General features: G+C 46.3%; 1 protein-coding gene across 1 annotated transcript in view; it reads left to right on the forward strand.

Annotated features, from left to right (window-relative positions):
- Positions 1 to 203: 203 nt before the first annotated feature.
- TRIO (trio Rho guanine nucleotide exchange factor) overlaps positions 204 to 19,502 on the forward strand; it is a 331,311-nt gene continuing 312,012 nt past the window's right edge. The window contains exon 1 of the mRNA XM_031443331.2: positions 204 to 360. Within this exon, the coding sequence (XP_031299191.2) occupies positions 204 to 360 (157 nt within the window). The remainder of the gene's footprint in view (positions 361 to 19,502) is intronic.

Raw genomic sequence — 19,502 nt, forward strand, 5'->3', positions numbered from 1 at the left:
GGAGTCCTCGTCTATGTGGGCGCGCTCCTCGGGCCGAGCCGCCGCCGCTGCCGCCGCCCGCCGCCGCCCCGGGGCTCTGGGTCCACGCGCCGGGCGCGGGCAGCTGGGCGTTCGGCTTCGCCAGGCCGGGCGCGGAGCGGGCGGCGCGCGGAGCTAGGGGCGCGGGGCCCGAGCCGGGCGCTGCCGCGGGCGCCGCCGCAGCCATGAGCGGCAGCAGCGGCGGTGCCGCCGCCCCCGCCGCGTCCTCCGGCCCTGCCGCCACGGCCAGCGCTGCGGGCTCGGGCTGCGGGGGTGGCGCCGGCGAGGGGGCCGAGGAGGCGGCCAAGGACCTGGCCGACATCGCGGCCTTCTTCCGATCCGGTGAGTGCAACCGCGCTGCTGCTCGCGCGCTCTGCCAACCCCGCCGCGGAGGCGCGGTCGGCGGGCCCCAGCGCGTCCGATGCTCGCCTGCCCGTCGGCCCCGGCGCGCGCTCGCCCAGGCCACTGGCCCACGCCGGGGCTCCCGGATCCACACCGGCGTGTCCTGCTGCCAGCGCCGCCCGGGGCGCCGCGGCTCGGCCCGGACGCCGCCGGCTCGCCCTTCCCTGCGCCCGCCCCTCGTTCCAGGGTAAAACCTCCCTGTCGCCCGCCCCGGCGGCTACAGCTCCACGGGCTGGGGCGCCGGCTCTTTGTCTCTTTCGCGGGAGGGCCGAGGAGGCGGCGGCAGGGACGGCGAGGGCGGAGGCCCCTACCAGGGAGGCTGAGTGCACTGGGGCGGTGGGGCCGGGCCCGGGAAAGCGGGTTCTCATTTGGACCGGTCTCCGTGGCCGATTTGTACCTGGCCCCTTCTCAACCCCATAAGCAGCCGGGTTTCTTCGCTCGGTCCTCTAGCCTGTCACCTCCCCAGCCTCGATCTACACTTCTGTGAAACGGGGCAGCCATGGCACCCGCTGCCCAGGGAGGAGGGGGAGGTGGTGGCAGAAATGAAGCGCGGCCGGACGATGGGCGAGCCATTGTCTCTGGGGGCGGCCCGGGAGGGACATCTGGGAACTTGGTGGCCCCCGGGGGGCGGCGCGGGGCCGAGCCCTCGCGGGACACTGCCTAAGAGGCAGTGCCAGGTGGCTCGGTGTCTCTCGGGCAAGGAGCGGGTAGCGGCGGGAGAGGCGAGCTTTGCGACCGGCCCGCGGGGAGGAGGCGCGGGAGGCGTGACAGGGCGTCCCTGAGACCCCGGTGGCGGCAGCGCCTCCTCCCTCCCGGGCCCAGATCCCGCGTAAGCCGGTCCCGCGTCCCCGCGTCCCCGCGTCCCGCGTCCCCGCGTCGAGTCCCGTTTGCTCGCGCGTCCGGGCGGCAGTGGCGGCCTCGGGGCCCGGAGCCTGGAACGCATTGCCCAGCGGGCCAGGCGTGGGGCCGGGAGGATGCAGACTCGGCGCTGGAGAGCGGAGGAGGGCGGGCCAGGTCGGGGCCGGGGCGGGCGGGCGGGCGCAGGGCGCGTGCGGGGTGCTGGCGGCAGCGCCTGGGAGGACCGCGGGGCCGGGGACGTCGGGGGAGCGGCCTGCGATGGGGCGCGCGCCGGAGGCCGGCGGCTCACGTTTCTTCGTGGCCTCTTTCAAAATCAAGTCTCCAGATTCGGTGAGATCAGTTCTGTAATCTGGGTCCCAAGGAGCAATTTGCAGTGGGAGGGCGATGGTCAGAGACAGAAGTTAGCAGTGCCGGTAGATAACCTGGTTTAGCACTGTCTTCCCTCGTTTTCTTGATCTTTGCCAGGCGGGGTTGTTTGTGAGTCATTTTAACAGATTGTTTGTGGCTGGACGCCGACTCTGCACTGTCAGCTTGGGGTTAATATACTCCCCGGTGCTCCCTCTCCCCGTGAGGTCCCCGCAGAAAGCAAAGCTCTAGGAAAACATGAACTCCTTCAAATGAAAGCCTTATTTGGTGCAACTTGCCGGGTAGCGCAGCCCCGTCTTACCTCTTAATAGCAGAACTGGGATGTCTTCCCTTTATGCCCTGAAGCTAAAGTCTAGCCTGTCTTCTCTCGGTCTCTACCACCTGTCACAGAATAATAGATTCTGTGTAAATTCAGCTCCTTTCTGCTAGAAGGACGCCTGTGCCCCAGAGATGGAATTTTTGGTGCTCGTGAGACCAGACTTTTTTTTACATCTTTATCATACATGGTAGAGAAATCATTTCTTTTACCCTTAAGAGCCCCAAACGACATCAGGTTGGGCTGGACACTCACAGAAAACCCTCCTCCAGTCAGTGTGGCTCTCCGTGGGATTTATCTGGGAAGATAAATACGTTGGAGGCCATGCCTGGGCCTGTGCTTGCTCCCATGCCCTGGCTCCTGTTCATGTTCAGTTTGGGGCAGAACTAGTCAGTGCTGCTCCCTGGTTTACTCTTTTCTTCCGCCCTCCAAAGTGATTGGGCAAACTGCCCTTTAGTTGTTTGACTTGGGAACAGGTACCAGAGCAGATTTTAAGTAGGCAGCAATTGCACTGTTCCATTCCAGGGGTCACCTGGAACATCTTTTAAAAGTGCTTTCCCCCCCTTTGGGCAACTCTGAATCTCTGACCTAGATCTTGGCTCCAGCATCTAGGGCAGTGATACCTAGCAGAGGGAGGGTAGAGAGGGACCATTCAGTTAGATTGGTGGGGGTGGGATGGGGCTTTCGGACGGACTAAGCCGGACCTGGGAGTGAGGGGGAACTCACTTGGTAGAATGGCTCAGGCCGGGGGTCCTTCTGGACAGTGTTGATTGAATGTGGATAGCTGAACAGAGAGGTCAAGTTGATCAGTAAAGTCAGACATTCTTTTCTTTCCTAAGATGTAGAAACACAAAAATAAGATCTGTCCATCTGGGGTGGACAGATGAAGGGGTGAACATTTTTCCAGGGTGTTGTGAGCCTGATACTTAAGATTGCCAGCGTGACCTACACAAGGCATTTCTACTGGTTGCCTTTCATTTCTCTGCCCTGGAACTGTTTGCTAGGCCACCTTGTTTTCTTTCCTCTTTATTCCTTGTCTGTCCTGCATTTAAATTTTATCACAGATTGAAAACTGGTAACCATAGTTGGATGAAAAAAGGAGAATTTTGCTTCATAGAACTTTTAAATAATTAGAGCAGTTCAGGAGTAGAATGGGCTGCCATGTAATTTCTCCATTACTAGAAGCACTTGAGCAGGGGCACTGCCACCTGCCAGGGTTCAGAGCCGGGCGCTGTGGACAGGACTCCTGCACTTGTAGAGGGATCTGGGGAGATGGCTCAAACGCTGCTACCCTCTCGGATTCTGTGGTTCCCTCTGAGCCCTCAGCACCTAATTGTTATTCCCCACTTGTCTTTTAAAAAGGCATCACAAATGTAAGTGACTCTGTTACAAAATTCTTACAATTTTTTTTACTTTTTATTATTATTTTTTAATTGTTCAGAAGAGGAATCAGGCTTCTGAGGGGGTTTGAATGACTTGCCCAGGGTGGAACTCTGGTAGAGGTGGGGTCAGGGCTGGGAAGCATGCCCCTGAGTCTGGTACTCTTTCCCGGATGCCTGTCATGGCCAAGACTTTGCTTACATTAGTTCTCAATCCCGCTGGGACCAATCACTTTTATTGCCAATCTATTTTGGGGCTCTGTTCTTGTGGCAATAAATCATTCTTTCAGAGCTCTCTATTTAACCTTGCGAGAGTCTGTGTGTGTGTGTGTGTGTGTGTGGGTGCTTACATAAATGCATTATTTTTAACCTGCCTGGCATGTTTTAGGCTGGCATTAAATGAATGTGCAGAGAATAAAGGTTTGTGGTTATTCTGAAGCATCACGGCCCATCGTGCTGGGTTCCTTTCATTACTAAGTCTTATTCTGGACTCCTGGCTGCAGCCCTTCTCTTTGCAGTGGAATATGTGAAGACAGGCGAGTCTGTGACTTAGTAAGGGAGCAGCGTGCATGTCTTTCTATGTTTTGATATGATGATTTCCTCATGGAATATTGACTGAACTTTTCTTCATATTTATGTTCCACCACTGAAGTATCTGGCCCCTGAGCTGGCTCTGCTACTTCTGTGGATATTTAGAAGCCTGGCGGCTTTGGTCCCTGTAAGCACCAATAATAATTGTTGTATTATGAAATGTCCTTGTTACCCTCAATATTTTGAAAAGGGTAGTTGAAGGAGATGTACCTTAATGGTGAATGTTGGTTTCCCCTTTTTCAGTGGCTCAGTGAGGCTAAGTTTTAGAGGAAAGCAAAGAGTTAGCTAAAAAGATCCTATAAGTGATTTTGAAGAAACCAAAGAGCAGGAAGACAGTCATTGAAAGAATTTTTCATTGAGCTCTTGTAAACTGACTTACTGACACGGGATATTGTATTTTTCCCTTTGCAGTGTAACCATCCAAGAGTCAAATACTTAAATGAAGCCATTTAAACCATTCACCAAGACATAAATGAAGCCGGTGGTTCTGAAGCATGTGGTTTAAATATGTTCTTCAAATGTATATTAAAAATAGGTGATTAGGATGGCTATTTTAGAACTTTAAAATGTTATGATAAGTTTGGGATTTGTTTCTAAGCAAAAGTCAAAGATGTGTTTGGAGCTGTCATAATCTGATATTTAAGTTTATTTTCTTGACTCCTTTACGGAGAAAATAAAATTTTATCTCATATCCTTGGCAAAATTCCAGAGAAAAGTCAAATTCTTAATCAATAGCCACACTTTACTGCCTAGTAAAGTCACTTATGTTGATGGGGATGAATTGTCTTTTACTATAAAAAGCAGCCCTAACAACCTCCTTCATTCCTCTTTGGTTCTATAATGAATTGGTTTTTATTTCCTTAAGTGCATTGTCTTGACAAATTTTTAGTAGTTCTGCTGGCAGAACAGCAGCTACTTGGTGGGCAGTGAAGAAATGGACCCACTGGATTCCCATGGAAGGTTGTGGTACCTCTGATCCCCTGCTCATTTCTTCTGCAAATGTTCAGCTGGGCTCAGAGTTCTCTCTCATCCTCCAGATGCTCCCACCGAGCTGTTCAGTAAGCCTGGGCAAGGGGATAAGTACGCATCGGCACGCTCCTCATTGTCCCTTGCGTGTGGGCATTCTGGAGGCTGTTTAATAACAACAACAACAATAATAATAATTACTGTTATTCAGCTGGAGCCATTCTGGGTCTTCCTATCACTGCATCTTTGAACTGAAGGCAAAGGAGTGAAAAGGAGAGAGTGGGTGGGAATCGGGCCAAAGCCCTGCAGGGCACTGGCTGGCTGCCACCCTCCCCTCTGCCTGCTCTCCCCCATCCCTGGGCTCCTGTGCCTACTGTGGAGGCAGTGTCTCCTGGGGCCTCAGCCTCCTGCTTGCTGCCACAGTGCCCAGCCCCGACCAGACCTCGATTTCACTCCATCTCTGCCATTTCGTAAAGAGGAAGCAGAGGCACCTGGCTAGAACTTCCGGTGTCGTCTCCTAGCATTGTGACGTCGTTGAGCCTTCTGCGCAGGTGCTCTTGTTTATGGGAATCCTTGCTCTCCTGTTTAATGGTTGTCGAGCTCATAAGCCTCACCTCTTCTCATTTGCTAATGGATGCACTCAGTTTGCTTACGGAATAGGTGTTACCTCAATTTCCTCCTTTTTTTTTTTGTCCCTTTTCGCGTAAGAAAGCCCCTGGAAACCCAAATTGTGAATCACCTGCTCTCTGGGAAAGGTTGTATGTCTAGGGTGAGAGTTGAGTGTGCAGACTTTCCAAGCACGTGGCGTAGGGGCTTGAGCTGGGGGAAGGGTGTAGCTTCTGGGGTTTCTTCCCAGTGAGACCTCCTGTTGAGTCTGGAATATTTGACCCCATGCCACGTGTGCTGTGGCACTATGAAACCTCATTTTGGTGACAAATATACTTGCAGTGTAGATAACTGTTTTGATGAGCCATGTGTCTAGTCTTGTCTGGTTGGAGAGGCGTGTGGAGTAATCTATGGAGCAGATCTTATATTTTGCAAGTATCACCCTATTTGGGCTCTTTCATAAGTTAAGTACATTTTAGCAGTTACACTAACAGAGGAAACGTTAATGAAAACGTTAGCAAACACACAGAACAGATTCCAGGTCTACAGATCCTAGGTCTAGGGTCCTGTGGGTTAGCGGTGTCCACATGAGTTCATCAGGCTTGTTTTACAGTCTGTGGCCGTATTGTGGACAGTGATGAATTGCACTGGGTTTCTCTTTAGGAGGGATTTCTGCAAGGTCCTGCCGGCTGCATGGACCCTCCCCTCTTTTCCTTCAGTCCCAGGAAGGAAGTACTTGGTATACACTGCTCTGTTCCTGTCCTGCTTCTGGGAAGGGCTAGGCCCTTTGCTGCCTGCTGTTGTTGTTAGCATTGAGATGGGTACGTGTGAGCAGATAAACTGTGGGCCATCCATTCCGCTGATGCTGAGTGAAGGCAGACAGTCTCAGAAGTCTCTATAGGAAGGAGTCCACTTGTATGACAGTCTTAGAAAGATAGAACTGCAGAGACAGAAAGCAAATTGTTGATTGCCAGGAGTCAGGGATGGGGAGGGCCGGACTACAGAGGGGAAGTACGAGGGGCATTTTGAGAGACGATGGAACTGTTTTGTATCTTGGTTGTGGTGGTGATTCTATGTGTTGAAATTCATAGAACTGTACTACAACAACAACAACAGATCTAGTTATACTGTATGTTAATTTAAAACGTAACATTAAAGAAGGCTAATCACAAACTGGGAGAAAACATTTATTACAAATCAGACAAAGAATTAGATATACAGAATTTAAAAAGAGCTTCCACAAATCAATTAGAAAGGCAATCCAAAAGGAAAATAAGCAGACAACTCAGAGTGCAAATGGCCAGCAGATATTCAGCCTTGCTAGTAATCAAGGAAATGTAAGTAAAAATGTGATAAGAACAAAAGTGAAATCCAGCAAGTCATTTCTCTAGGTAAACTTGAACAAAACGGAGTTATTGTGGAAGGATTTTCTACTGATTTTGAAGATGGTAACTGTCAGACTGCCCAAGCTGGGACCAAACTTCTTCTAATGTCTAGGGGTAGTCTAGGGAAACTTTGAAGGTAGTTATGGGGAAATAAAGACCCTTTTCTTTGATTCTGTAAGAAGTGTAACTTGGGAATCCATATGGCATATTAAGTAAAGTCTGCTGACTTAACACAACTGTCTTTAGATAAAAGCAGTCACCATTTTTTCTGCTTCAGCTTCAGATTTTCCCACTCTGGTAAGTTTTCCTGCTGTCCAGATAGAAAAACAGTGGTACATGCAGGGTGGTCTGCTGTGCCTCACGTTCCTGTGTTAAAGAAGGAATTTCTAGGAATAAATTTCATTTGGGGGAGGGGGCGTTGTTCATGCATGAATTTCTGTGTGAGGTCATTGGCCCTCTGTTCGAGGGCCTTTCTGTATGTACTTGACTCTGAAGCTATGTATTTCTCAGTGTTAATGGTTAATTAATGAATTTATAAAGTGTTATTCCCCCTGCTTAAGACTCATAACCATAAAATAAAACTATTTTTGAACTTGAGAAAAGCACAGTTCAAATTTAAAAGTACAGTCATCGAATATTTTTAGATAGGATGTGTTGGTGTCTGATTTTTCTTTGTGTGTGTGTGTGTGTGTGTGTGTGTGTGTGTCTGTATGTGTATGTATCTTGGAAAAGTCTTAAAACACCCCATTTTGGAATTCTGTGGAATGGGTAGTTTCAGTGCAAGAAGGAATGAATATATCAGAGATTAATATTAGAAATCTGTTTAAAAAGACCTGATGTTCCTTAGTATATATGAAGTGATGTGTATAAATGACATGCTGCTTTAGTTTGAATTTGACAATTATTATGTGAAACGTCTGTGAGAGGTTGGTCAAGACAGTATATATAAAATTGTTTTCCATTGCTTATTCCTTTTACTTCACTGGCTCTTCTCACGCCGATCCACATCTTCAAGAATCCCTTTTTCTTCATTGTTGCTGCTGTTGAATGCCATGTCTGCAGACCTAAAGAGGGGTATTTCTGGGCCATTTGGATTCTGAAAGCTTTATGTTTTCTTATTTGCATTTACTTTCAGTTAATCCTTGTTCTTCATGTCAGGTGTGCTAGGATCTGCAGGAGAACAAAACGGTTGGTATTTTTTGGATAACTTTATTAATGTCACTTTTAAATAATAAGGACCAAAAAGTACAATTCCTCTATTATTTATTCTGAAGGTGGATACAATTATGTTGGGAAACAAGACCTTGATTAGAATGTTGATGTATTTCTACCGAGCTAGAATCACTTACAATAAGATCTCTGAAGTTTAAAGTGTCTAATATTTGGGCATCCAAATAACTGGAACAAATTCCTCATTAGTCTAATAGACTAAACAAATAAGATTTTTATTTTGCTTGTTAGATAGCTTTGTTAAAAAAAAAATCGTGATTATGAGAAGTCCCTTCCAGCCCTCACTGCCCTTTTCAGCACCACAGTGATGGTAGCCAGCATGCAGGGGACCCTAACTAGTGCCAAAAAGCCAGATTGCACAGGGGCAGAGTCTATTTCACACATTTATTTCACCTCTATCTAAATGTTGTGCACCTGTCCCGATATATCTTGGGTTCAGGAGCCTTGAGAACCAGTGCTAACTCAGTAGCTTCCAGGCCATACATTTCCTTCACGTGACAGGTTCCTTTCACAAGTCCCTTGATGAGTGTCTCTGGGAGGGTAGCTCCTCACAGGGGAGGCTTTGTGCAGAAGTCCTTGAGTTTCAGCATTTTGTTTGCTGGCTGTGTACGTGTTTCTTTCCTGATAATTAACTGCAGTTCAATTTGCAGGATTCTTTTTTTAGGCATCTCTTTTATCTACATCACCTTGTTTTTAGGTCCTATCTCAGCTCTGCTGGTTGCTAAACGCACAGGAGGGGTCTGTCTGTTGGTGAGACGGGACCTGTCCCCTGAACCATATTACTGGAAACTTTGACTGTAAACCCTATGCAGAATTAAGATGGGAAGACTAAATTTTCCGTGACAACTTGCAGTGTGCACACGGGGTGTTCAGGGGGAACTAGGATGATGGGTAGTGTTAGAATGGCCTGCTACCTCTTGACATGCTTGCTGTCTGTCACCTAAATCTTTAGCAGCAGCTGCCAGAGCAGGTGGGAGGCCAGGACCCCCAGCCATCAGGGGTCAGATAACACCTTTGGAACTACGCTCCATAAGAGAGTAAAACTAAGTGCATCCAGAAAGTAATAACCTGCTCGTAATGTCATAGGATGATATTTAAAATATGTTTATTTTCTTCTCTCCAGATGTTGTTAATGCAAATTCTGTCCTTCAAGAACACCTAGTAAAGTCTTTCTCTGAACTATTACCTGTATTGCTGCCATGACTGGCTACTGTCTGAGTACCTGTGATTCGAGCTACCATGCAGGTGTTTTACATACGCTTTCTTGTAGAAGGTCAGATCCTTCCAGCAGGTGGATGCTATTTCTGTGTTAGGAAGAGGATCTCAGCCTCTAGGGAGGTTGAATGACCGCCCCAGTTTGCCCTGCTTGTTAGGGCTCGAGCTGAAACTTAAACCATGGCTGCCAGACCTCAAAGCCCTCATGTGCCCTTTCCCTCCCTGATGGCGAGAGAGAGCAGAAATGATCCTCATTCTGTATAGCATCCCACAAGGTCCTGTGTTATAATTCTCAGATCTTTAAAACAAAATATGTATATCCTTGTGTGCTGAAGAGGGAAGCTGTAATTTACAAGTCTCACACCAAACAAAAGTGGAATGAAAGATTCCAGGATAGAGCAAGCTTTTTTTTCCACGTTGGTCTGAGCCCTGTAATTTAGCTTCTATGCCTTTTCTTTTCTCACCTAATTAAAACTGGTGTTCCTTTTTACATCAGTAACCCTAGTAACCCCAGCTTCCCCACCGAGGTGTGTGGAGGCTTCCTGGCTCCCACCGGTTTCTGTCTTGGGAGGACTCCCGTGGCCGCGCTGGTCCTCTGTTTCCCAGGCTGTGCTGACTTGGACTGCAGTGCTGGGGAGGAAGTCTCTGGCTGTCAAGGTTGGCTGAGGGAAGTTCGGGAAGGGTGGGGAGAGGCTGGCCGGGGAGGGAAGTTTTTCAGCCAGTTGCTCTGTGACACATTATAAAGGTTATTGGGGCTTCCTTTGTAACGAAGGAAGGGCACATGGGTGGGGGAGTGGGGAGGGGCCGGAGGCTGCTAAGCTGCTTTTGGGGGGCCAGTTTTGTAAGGTGGGTGTGGTAACTCCTGGGATCTCTATATTTAGCGTTTTTGCTGCAGCCACTCATTTCTTTGCTGTTATTCATGGAAATGTGCACAGAGAGGATGACTGTGGTTAATTTCCCACACTCTTTCAGTGAGGTAACTCTTGGGTACGTGTTCTAGGTTTTCCTATTTGTGGGGTGCATTTTCATCCCCCCTCACATGTGGAGCCTGATTTTATGGGATGCTAGCTCAGGTTTAGCCCACGTGCAACTCCCAGCATCATGTCCATACTGTGAGCACGTTCTGTGTTTGTGTCTCGGAGCAACTCCTCATCTACCGTGGACTTTTAATATTTCAGCCAGAGGATGGCTGAAATGCTGGCACTTGAGTGTAGACATTATATAATCCGAAGGGAATTGTACTCTTAAAATCTACTTTTCACTTCCTCCTGGTTTTCTCAAGGAGTTTCTAAACATTTCAAGTTTTTTTGTTTTTGTTTAATCCTTGCTTTTTAAAAATTTGTGGAATTAAAAAAGTATGGTTGGCCTGCTGCTTTGGGGGAGATACGTGCTTTTGACATGCTGTTTTAGTTTATCTTTGATTTTAAACCAACAGAGAAGGTACAAGGCTCAAATCTATATCAGCTTAGTCGAATTGAGATTTCACTGTACTTTTTTTTTTGGCTGTTTAGTTGGTTCACGTCTTCATTGTTGATTACATTTAACGTTTGTTCAGGTTTTTTGAGGGGGATGGGCAGGTAGCTTTGTTTTGAGAAGCCAGAACTCATGTTCAGAGAAGAACTCAGCTTCCAGAATTGTTGCTATTTCACCACAGGTGAATCCGCTCCCTGCCTCCCCTCCTCCCCTTTCTGGACACACACACACACACAGAAACACATGTGTTTATATATATATTTTATATATATACTAAATTTACATGTTATTTTGTTTCTGAACTATTTGAGAGTAAGTTACAGAAGAGAGATGCCCTTAACCTCGAAAAGGTGGTTAAATAGAATTTTCTAAGAGCAAGGACATTGTCTTACATAATGACCCAAATCAGGACATTAATTTTGATATAATATTATTATCTGAATCTACTGATTTTAATAACATTTCACCAGTTGTTCCAGAAACATCCTTTTTGGGGATTAAAAAAATATTGGCAGTCTAGCATTTTATCTGGGACCACATATTACATACAGTTGTCATGTCTCTTTGGTTTTCTTTAATTTGGAACATTTCCCTACTTTGTCTCTCTCTGACCTTGATATTTTTGAAGATCCTAGCCCGTTCTTTGGAAGACTATCCCTCAGTTTGTGTTTTATGATTCCGTCCCACCAGGTTCAGGTCGCGCCTTTGTGGCAGAAGGCTGCGTCCTGCCCAGAGCGCCCCGTCAGGGACACAGCTGTCAACGGCCCACTGGGACGTTCATTCCGTCATTTGGTTCAGGTGGTGACTACTAGGTTTCCCCACTGTGTTTTTCCCTTGTGATGAGCGTTTTGTGGGGAGGTAATTGGAGACTACGTAAAATCCTGCTCCTTTCCCAACTTTCCCTTGCTGGTTGTAGTCTCGGTGATGACTTTTGCCTGAATGTTACTAGGTTACTATGATGTAAAATGGTGCTTTTTCTTTTTTTTTAATTTAAAAAATTTTAAATTTATTATTATTATTTTTGTTTGTTTTGGGGGAGGTTATTAGGTATTTATTTTGATGGAGGTGCTGGAGATTGAACCCAGGGCCTTGTGCATGCTAGGTGTGCGTGCTCTACCACTCAGCTGTATCCTCGCCGTAAAATGGTGATATTTCTAACTTCATTATTCCTTCGTATTTTGTTGGCTTTCTGCTATAAGGAGGAGCCTTTCCTTCTGCCCCACTTATTTTTCCAAGTGTGGCCTCATGGATTCTGTTTTACTCAGTGGATTATAGTCCTTTGCTGTCATTATTTAGTTTGATGCTCAGCTTTTCCAAGATCTGATCAGTGATGTCCTTTCAGGCTGGCCCCTTTATTTTTTGTGACCTGTGCCCTTTATTTTTTGAGCGCTCTCTTGTTTTCTGACACAATAAGATGTTCCAGGTTTATGTTGTCCTTTCCTGACTCCAGCCCTGAAATCAGCCATTTCTCTAAGGAGCCTGGTTCATTTTAGCAGAAAGCTGTGGTAAGAAACTCAGTCTGGGCACTCAGTGTGCTTATTGCTTCTGGGCTGTCGTTACTTTTAGCACCTCTCAGTGCGCAGAGCTAGGAAGCAGGGAGTGTGTGTATATGTACACACACATATATGCACACATACACACATCACGTACGTAGGTGTCCCAATCTCTTTGTGCACATATCAACCTATAATAAAAACTGCAAGTTTATACTCATCCCTTCAGTTCTGGTGCAGTATTACAGACAGTGTTTAAGTCTTCCCTTCCCCAAATTTGTAATTCCCTTCTCTGACAGCGAGGGCTCCTTTTATCCTCAGTGTCTTTACTGATTTACTCAGTCCTAGAAAATGCAGAAAGTAGTTTCAAAATGCTTAGCCATACCACTGTGACAAATGAACCTACATCTTCAAGTTGAAACTGTTCAAATTGGCAGTTAGCGGTCAGCTTCTGTTCAGCTCCATGCCTTGTCACTTAGTCACCCAAAGAAAACAGATGAAGTCATGCGCTGGAACTCCCCTGAGGCATGTTTAAGAAAAGAGCTGCCAGACTCCATCAGCAGCTCACTTTCTGGGGATGTGGAAGCACAAAAGTGAAAAATAAGGAGTTGCCAAAAAAGAAAAGGAGATTAATTTCTAATAAGTATGGCTTATAAAGATGACACCTGTCGTGGAAAAAACAGTTTATCCTCTTCATCTCCTTGTACTAATTGCCAGAAGAGAGGAGAAGGAAAGCGCTGAGATGGTAAGAATGAATAATGCGGCGTGCGGGATGGGGGGGAACGGGCACGTGTCAGGATGAGGGTGGGGCGGGTCTTTTTGCAGGATCCTTAACATGTTCCGAGGAGGGAACAGAGCAGAGTTCGTATGTTAGAATGAGTTATGAGTCACGATTTGAGAGACTTGCCTGGTGCCCTTCATTGACTGAATGTTTCTTCCCAGTGAATTTAATGCAGCTCTTTGGGTTCTGCTTCAGTGGGGATTTCTGGGAAGTGTGTGTGTGCACTCAGTTCTAGCAACCATGGACCACTGGGTGCAGATCTTTTGTTACAGGCAAAGTGAGTACTTGCTGTTCAGTGTTTTGCTCCATTAAATGATGACATCGAACATGGGCCCTTGATTTTAGGGAGGCAGTCTTAGTTTCATACACTGTGTTCTCTATTTTCTGTGACTGTCCTCGTGCTTGTTAGATTGTGTTCTGGAAAATTCATCCCCTGTAATTCTATAAGCCCTTCTTACTACTAGACATTTTAGCAAGAAAGAAGAATCATGATTTGCTTATTTAGTATTTTAAGCCTTTTGATTTAGAAAGAGAGTAGAAGGTCATGACTGCTAATGGATCAAACATTCTGGGGAAAGGTTTTTGGGTGCTGAAGATGTTCTGGGATTAGCTAGTGGTCATAGTTGTACAACATTGTGAATATAGTAAAACCAACTGAATTGTACAGTTTAAAAGGGTGAATTTTATAGTGTGTGAGTTATATATCAATAAAAAAAAGTTATGGCTGAATTGGCAATATTTCAGATTCTTAACCAGCTTCATTTATCAAGTGGTTACAACCACCGGCTATTTAATTTTCACAGCCCCCTGCAAGGTAGGCAGTGACACCCAATTTTATACCTGAGGGAGGAGGCTCAGAGAGGTTTTTACTTCCTGCAGGTTAATAGCTATTAAGGGTGGATAGGAGGGTGCCGAGTGCACAGGGGTGGTCTCCCAAAGGTGGGTGTCGTGGGTGGAAAGGAGAGTCTGCCTGCTGAGGCTTCGTCCTGCGGTGCCATGCACATCACCCTGAGGTCTGTGACACCATTCGGGGAGCTGTCTACATCTCTTGTTTTAGTGTCAGGGAGAGGAAAAAAAGAAATCACTCCTTTTTGAAGGAGAGCATTGTGGATAAGATCTGACTGGGCTTCAGCTGTGATTTGATGGTGTATTTGGTAATTTCTTAGAAAACGTTGGATTAACTATTCCCTGAATTGAAAATTTCAGAGAGTCTCAGTCAAAAAGTAAAGGACAGACTTTGCTTCCCAACAGGTGGTGTATTTGGGGTCAGTGTGTATTTTACACTGATATATTTTGGGACAGCACACCTGAAATGGTGCGAGCTGATGACACTTAGTCTCCCTGTTAGAGTTCCAGGGAAGCCGAAGGGAGAGGCAGCTTTGTGCTGTGCTCCTACTGAATATGGTCTGAGCGTTAAAAATTGCAGCCAGGGTTCTCCTGCTAGTGTCAGTTCTGTGTTCGCGAACATTGGAGTCAGCTCTGCTCACTCGCGTATGGGATCAGGAGTACTGGTTAGATTCCAAGGCAGAATCTGCATTAATTTGCATAAAATCGCATATGCTCTGTTGCAAGAATTTTCATTGTGCCCATTTTAGAATTGAGTTGACACTTCATACAGAGTATTTTAGCTTCACTTAGAAGGAGACATCTCAGAAAGAAGAAGAATTTGTGTGGCTTTGAAGTTGCTTTTGGGCATGGTCCCTGAAAGAAAGGAACCACTGAAGACTTTCGTTCTTTTTAGCACTTTGAAATCTTTTCTCCTGATTAGACGTATTAGAAACACGTAAGGCAGGTTGGGGCTTTGTCTGCTGTGTGGCCTGCTGGCAAAGGGACCAGAGGTCTGGTGGAACAGGAGCTTTCCTGCTGGGTGATGACCTTTTTTATGATGTTTGGTCTGTCATCTTTGTTTCTCAGTTTCAGATGCCTAGCTCAGAATTACTTAGCACTTGAAGTGGTTTTCATCTTCAAAGGACTTTATGGGCATTATTTAATGTATGTGGCACGGTGTAGTGAATGAGCTGTTTATCCTTTGAACAGTGTCAGTGTGCTAGGTCCCATACAGCTGGAGAAGACAAAAATAATATTCTGGCCAGTGGGAGTTTATATTCTAAAGAGGCAAGATGATTAGGCAGGTTCTCTCTTCTGGCCTCTTTTAAAAATGTGCTGGGGAATAACGGAGAAATTAAAATTAAAAGAGATCAACAAGCTCGTGTCCACCTAATTGGAATTGCTCTCAAGGTGAAAATGAAATTTGAGATGCTCTTAAGAGGACCTAGTCTATTAGCTCTCATTTATCACACATTTATTGATAGACATAGTGTTTGTCCTGTGTCACAGATGAGAGTTTTGGTAAAGCTAGGGCAGAGACATTTTCAGTTCTTTTTCTGCCACCCCCAAATCCTCTTTTTCTTTGCCTGGTGTAGGAACGTCCTTTGTAACCAAGGCCACGTGTGAGTCACAAATGCAGTTTTCTGAGTTTCAGACCTAGTCAGTCCATCCGCCTTATCTGGGCCGGCCTCAAGGGAAGCTTCTGGACCTCTTGTGCCTTCAGCCTCTCAAGCCCCCACTGCACAGCCCACACCATGTCCGTGCTCTATCCTGTTTCTGTCTTTGGTGTTCCCTCCTCTTCTTGGTTTTCCTAACTCAGCTGCAGCATCCCTTCCCTTGGGAAACTGCACCGTCTGTCTTACCCGGGTCTCACCGGCGTCAGTGTCGGCACAGTACCTTGTCAAGACCGCATTCTGGTCCTTTGGGTTGTGATCGTTTCGGTGAGTGTGAGCTGCTGGGTCTCCCCCGGGGGCAGCTCCAAGGGAGGCGCAGTGAACGCTCATTGTGATTTACGCTCTTGGTTCCTTAACCCAGACTAGGACAGAGACACCTAAAAAGTTTTTTAAAATTACAGAATCTCTAGCAATTTGCATTTAGTAGTTCTAGAGTGGGGCCCTGGAATCTGTATTTTGAAAAAACCCTACTGGTGATTCAGATGCACAGGTCAGGATAGGAACCACTGAGCTGTGCCAGGGTGCGCATGTTGGTTTTGGGTTATACAGCCATGGCCAGTGTTGTGTAAGGTATGATGTGCAGTGTGAGGACCAGGTCACTTACACGTCCGAAGGGGTTGGAGAAAGTGAATGCAGTCCACTTACGATGGGACATCCTTCCTGAGGGAGAAGACCCTGGCTCCTTGAGGAGCTCACCGACCAGTCTGGCTCTGTGCTGTGTGAACAGACTGAATGCATGATGGACCCTCCAGACTCGCTCTTGAAGTCACTGTGTTGCCATAGAGATGTTATGTAGTGTTGAAGGAGATTAGAGAAATCACATCGTAAATTATCAGCACAGATGGCTTGTAATTTAACACTCTCCTAGCCCATATTCTTTGTACTGATACTTGAGAACATTTAAAAATATCAGTGCTTGCTTTGTTTTTCACCTGTAAAAATGGCAGAGTTCACACCATGATTTAAAATGGGGATTATATATGCACATAAAATAAACAGTGGCAGTGATGGTAGGTGGGGAGAATATTTAAAGCATTTGGGGAGTGGCCGCTTCACCTCAGCTTTGAGAACTCACATAGAATTTGCTTCTTTTTTTTGGTCCACTTAGAGATTTCATACTCTCCCATATTATTTTGATAGCAGTAGTCAGGCATAATTTTTATCTTCTGGCTTAATAGTAAAAGGAGTATTACAAGATTAGATTCAGTGTAGATTCAGGCAGCATACTCACTTTCAAGGTGTTTTGTATGTCATCAACCACGTGAAGGATATTTTCCATAAGAGGACCTCTAAAACTTTTTATCTTTCCCTGTTCTAGTCTGTGGATTGATGTGCAGCTCTTAAAGATTGCATCTCTCAGAAGGACAGTAGTTCTTTGACTCTTTTAGGGAACTGCAGCTTGACTGGAGTTCTGAAGCATGTGCACGTGTATGCGTACACAGACACACTGACAATTTACATTGTGCAAATAAGCAGAGTGGATATATATCAAAACCACTTCAGATTAGGAAATGACAATCTTATTATGTAATTTAAAAATTCAGTAAAGCTTAGTTTGTTTTTTAGGTGCTTGTATTTACACATTAGCACATAATTTTTATTTAATTATTTATTTTATTAATTTAAGCTTTATTTATAAAATTTGTATTTTATTTATTTATATTAAAATTCTATTTAATTATGTATGGAGGTACTGAGCTATGCCCATCCCCCAAGAACATAATTTTTAGATTAAAAAAAAGTTCTCACATTCTTAAAGTATTCAGGAGTCTTAACAGGCTATCCCTACATACATTTTCATGAGGTTCATTTCTTATGTGCCATATGTTAACAGTTATTTCTGAACCCCCCCTCCCCCCCAAAACAAGGAAGTTTTCCAGTCTCCAGACAGTTCCTGACTTGCTTATATGTGAATATGTATTTTAAGCTGAGTCCAGACATTAACAGTGCAGGGCACTCCTCTTTCAACCCTCTTCTCTGCCTGTGTAAGTATCCTTTGTGAGCCTGTGCTGCTGGTACTGATGGTGGTTTCTGATGCCACTCAGAGGTGGAACAGGTAGGTCGGTTGCAAACCCCAGTTCTGTTGAGTGTAGTAACTCCTCCTTCAGGATGAATCATGCAGATGACTTAAGTCTTCTGACACTTCTGTGTCAGTGCTAGTAAATTTAAAAAAAAAAAAAGCTTGATAATTGTATCAAAAAGCATCTGAAAAATAATCTTATCATAGGCCTCAGAGCCATTACAGGAGCAAGGCGGGAAATGTGGGATTAAGCCCTAATTTCTTTGATAAGCGTGGCTCACTACTCGGCAAGGTTGGCTCAGCCTCCTGGGAGCTGCCCTGTGGCAGTCTGCTGGCACTGGCTTGAATGAATCGGGATGAAATTGCCCAATTATTGAAATGGATGACTTGAGGGGAGGTTATTTGGCTCGTAAAACCACCTGTCACAGAAATTAGGCAAAACTAGTGGTAGAATCTGCCCAGGATCCGATTTGCATCCAGGGCAGAAAGGCTCCTGCTGCCTACGCCCAGGACCCGTCTTCCTGAGGTTGCTTCAGGAAGACTGTGGACAGTGACCTCCCAGCCAGTGGGATTTGGAGAATCACTGGGTGTCTTTCCATGAGCTTACCCCTCTTTTGTAGGGAAGGCTAATCTTTTCTCTTTGGAAGAATTGGAAAGAATCCTGTATCGTTCCTTTCAGCGAGCCCATCGGCGTTGATGTGCTTGTCTTTTTCCTCTAATAAGCCTCTCAGCTCATTCCCTTGATTGTTGGTTACCTTGGCAGGAGTGTCCTCATTGCAGTGTCTGTGTGTTCAACTCAGATTCAGCCGTTTACACATAGTGCCCTGAAGTGTCGCTGTTATTTTGCCTGTTGAGTTACTTGTTAGACACACTAAGGGCGCGGGCACCCCCGAGGACCACGGGCAGCAGAACAGGTGGGCCCTTCCCAGTCGGCCCTGGATGTGCAGTGGCCATGGAGCTCGCCGTCTCTCAGTGAAGGAAGGACGCTCTCTAGGAGAACAAATGAATGCAAGAAACCCTTACCCCCCACCCCTACCCCCTTAAACTTCCCAGAAGCTGTATTTTATTTCATTCTCCCTGTTGACCATCCGTCTTCCGAGGCTCTGTGTCTCGGCATGCCCTTCAGAGGGACTTTCCTCTCTTTAGCAGAGTGATTCACCCCGAGGTCATCCTCACGGCCTAGCCTTCCTTCCCCAAACAGAGCCCCATCTGCCCAGAAGTAAGGTTTTCAAAAAGGCCCCTGAACTCTATAAATAGCTGTCACCAGGGCCCTCACTCTGAGCTGTGCGCGCCCTCACCGCTGTGTCATTCTGAACCCTGCGTCTCTGGGCTTTCTAGCTCCCAGAGGACGTTAAGTCAGCCAAGAGGGGATGGATGGTGGCCCCCAGGGGCACGTGCACTGATTCCAGACCTGTTGAAGTGACGACTGCCTTTCTTCATTGAAGGGACTCTACCTTTCCTTTTTAATCCCTCTTTTTCTCATTTCTTCCCTTTCCCTGCATTTCTGTCTTGTCTCTTCTCTGACCACTTGAGAATGACAGTGTTGCACATGGCCGCTGCTGGACTTGGCTGGAGGTAGTCCAGAGTTTTATTTCTGGACAGGAATTTAGGGAGAGATTCCTGGGGAGAGTCTAGATGATGCACTGGTACCGAAGTACAGTCTTAAACCCTTGGAGCATCCCCTCTCTGTCCCCAGGCCCCTCGCGCTGAGTCGTCTTCTGCGTGTCCCCTTCTGTCTACTGTGCCTCTTCACTTCGCAGGGCCCAGGACTCTGAATCTCTTTCTTCTCGACCCCTCTTTAACCAGTTTTATCTAATATAAAATTTGCATTTTATGATGATTTTAATAAACTTAGTTTAGCAAGCAGACCCAATAGCTCTCATTTTGGGGGTAATTTAATTC

Source organism: Camelus dromedarius, chromosome 3 (assembly GCF_036321535.1).
Source record: "Camelus dromedarius isolate mCamDro1 chromosome 3, mCamDro1.pat, whole genome shotgun sequence".
NCBI classification, from domain to species: Eukaryota; Metazoa; Chordata; class Mammalia; order Artiodactyla; family Camelidae; genus Camelus; species Camelus dromedarius.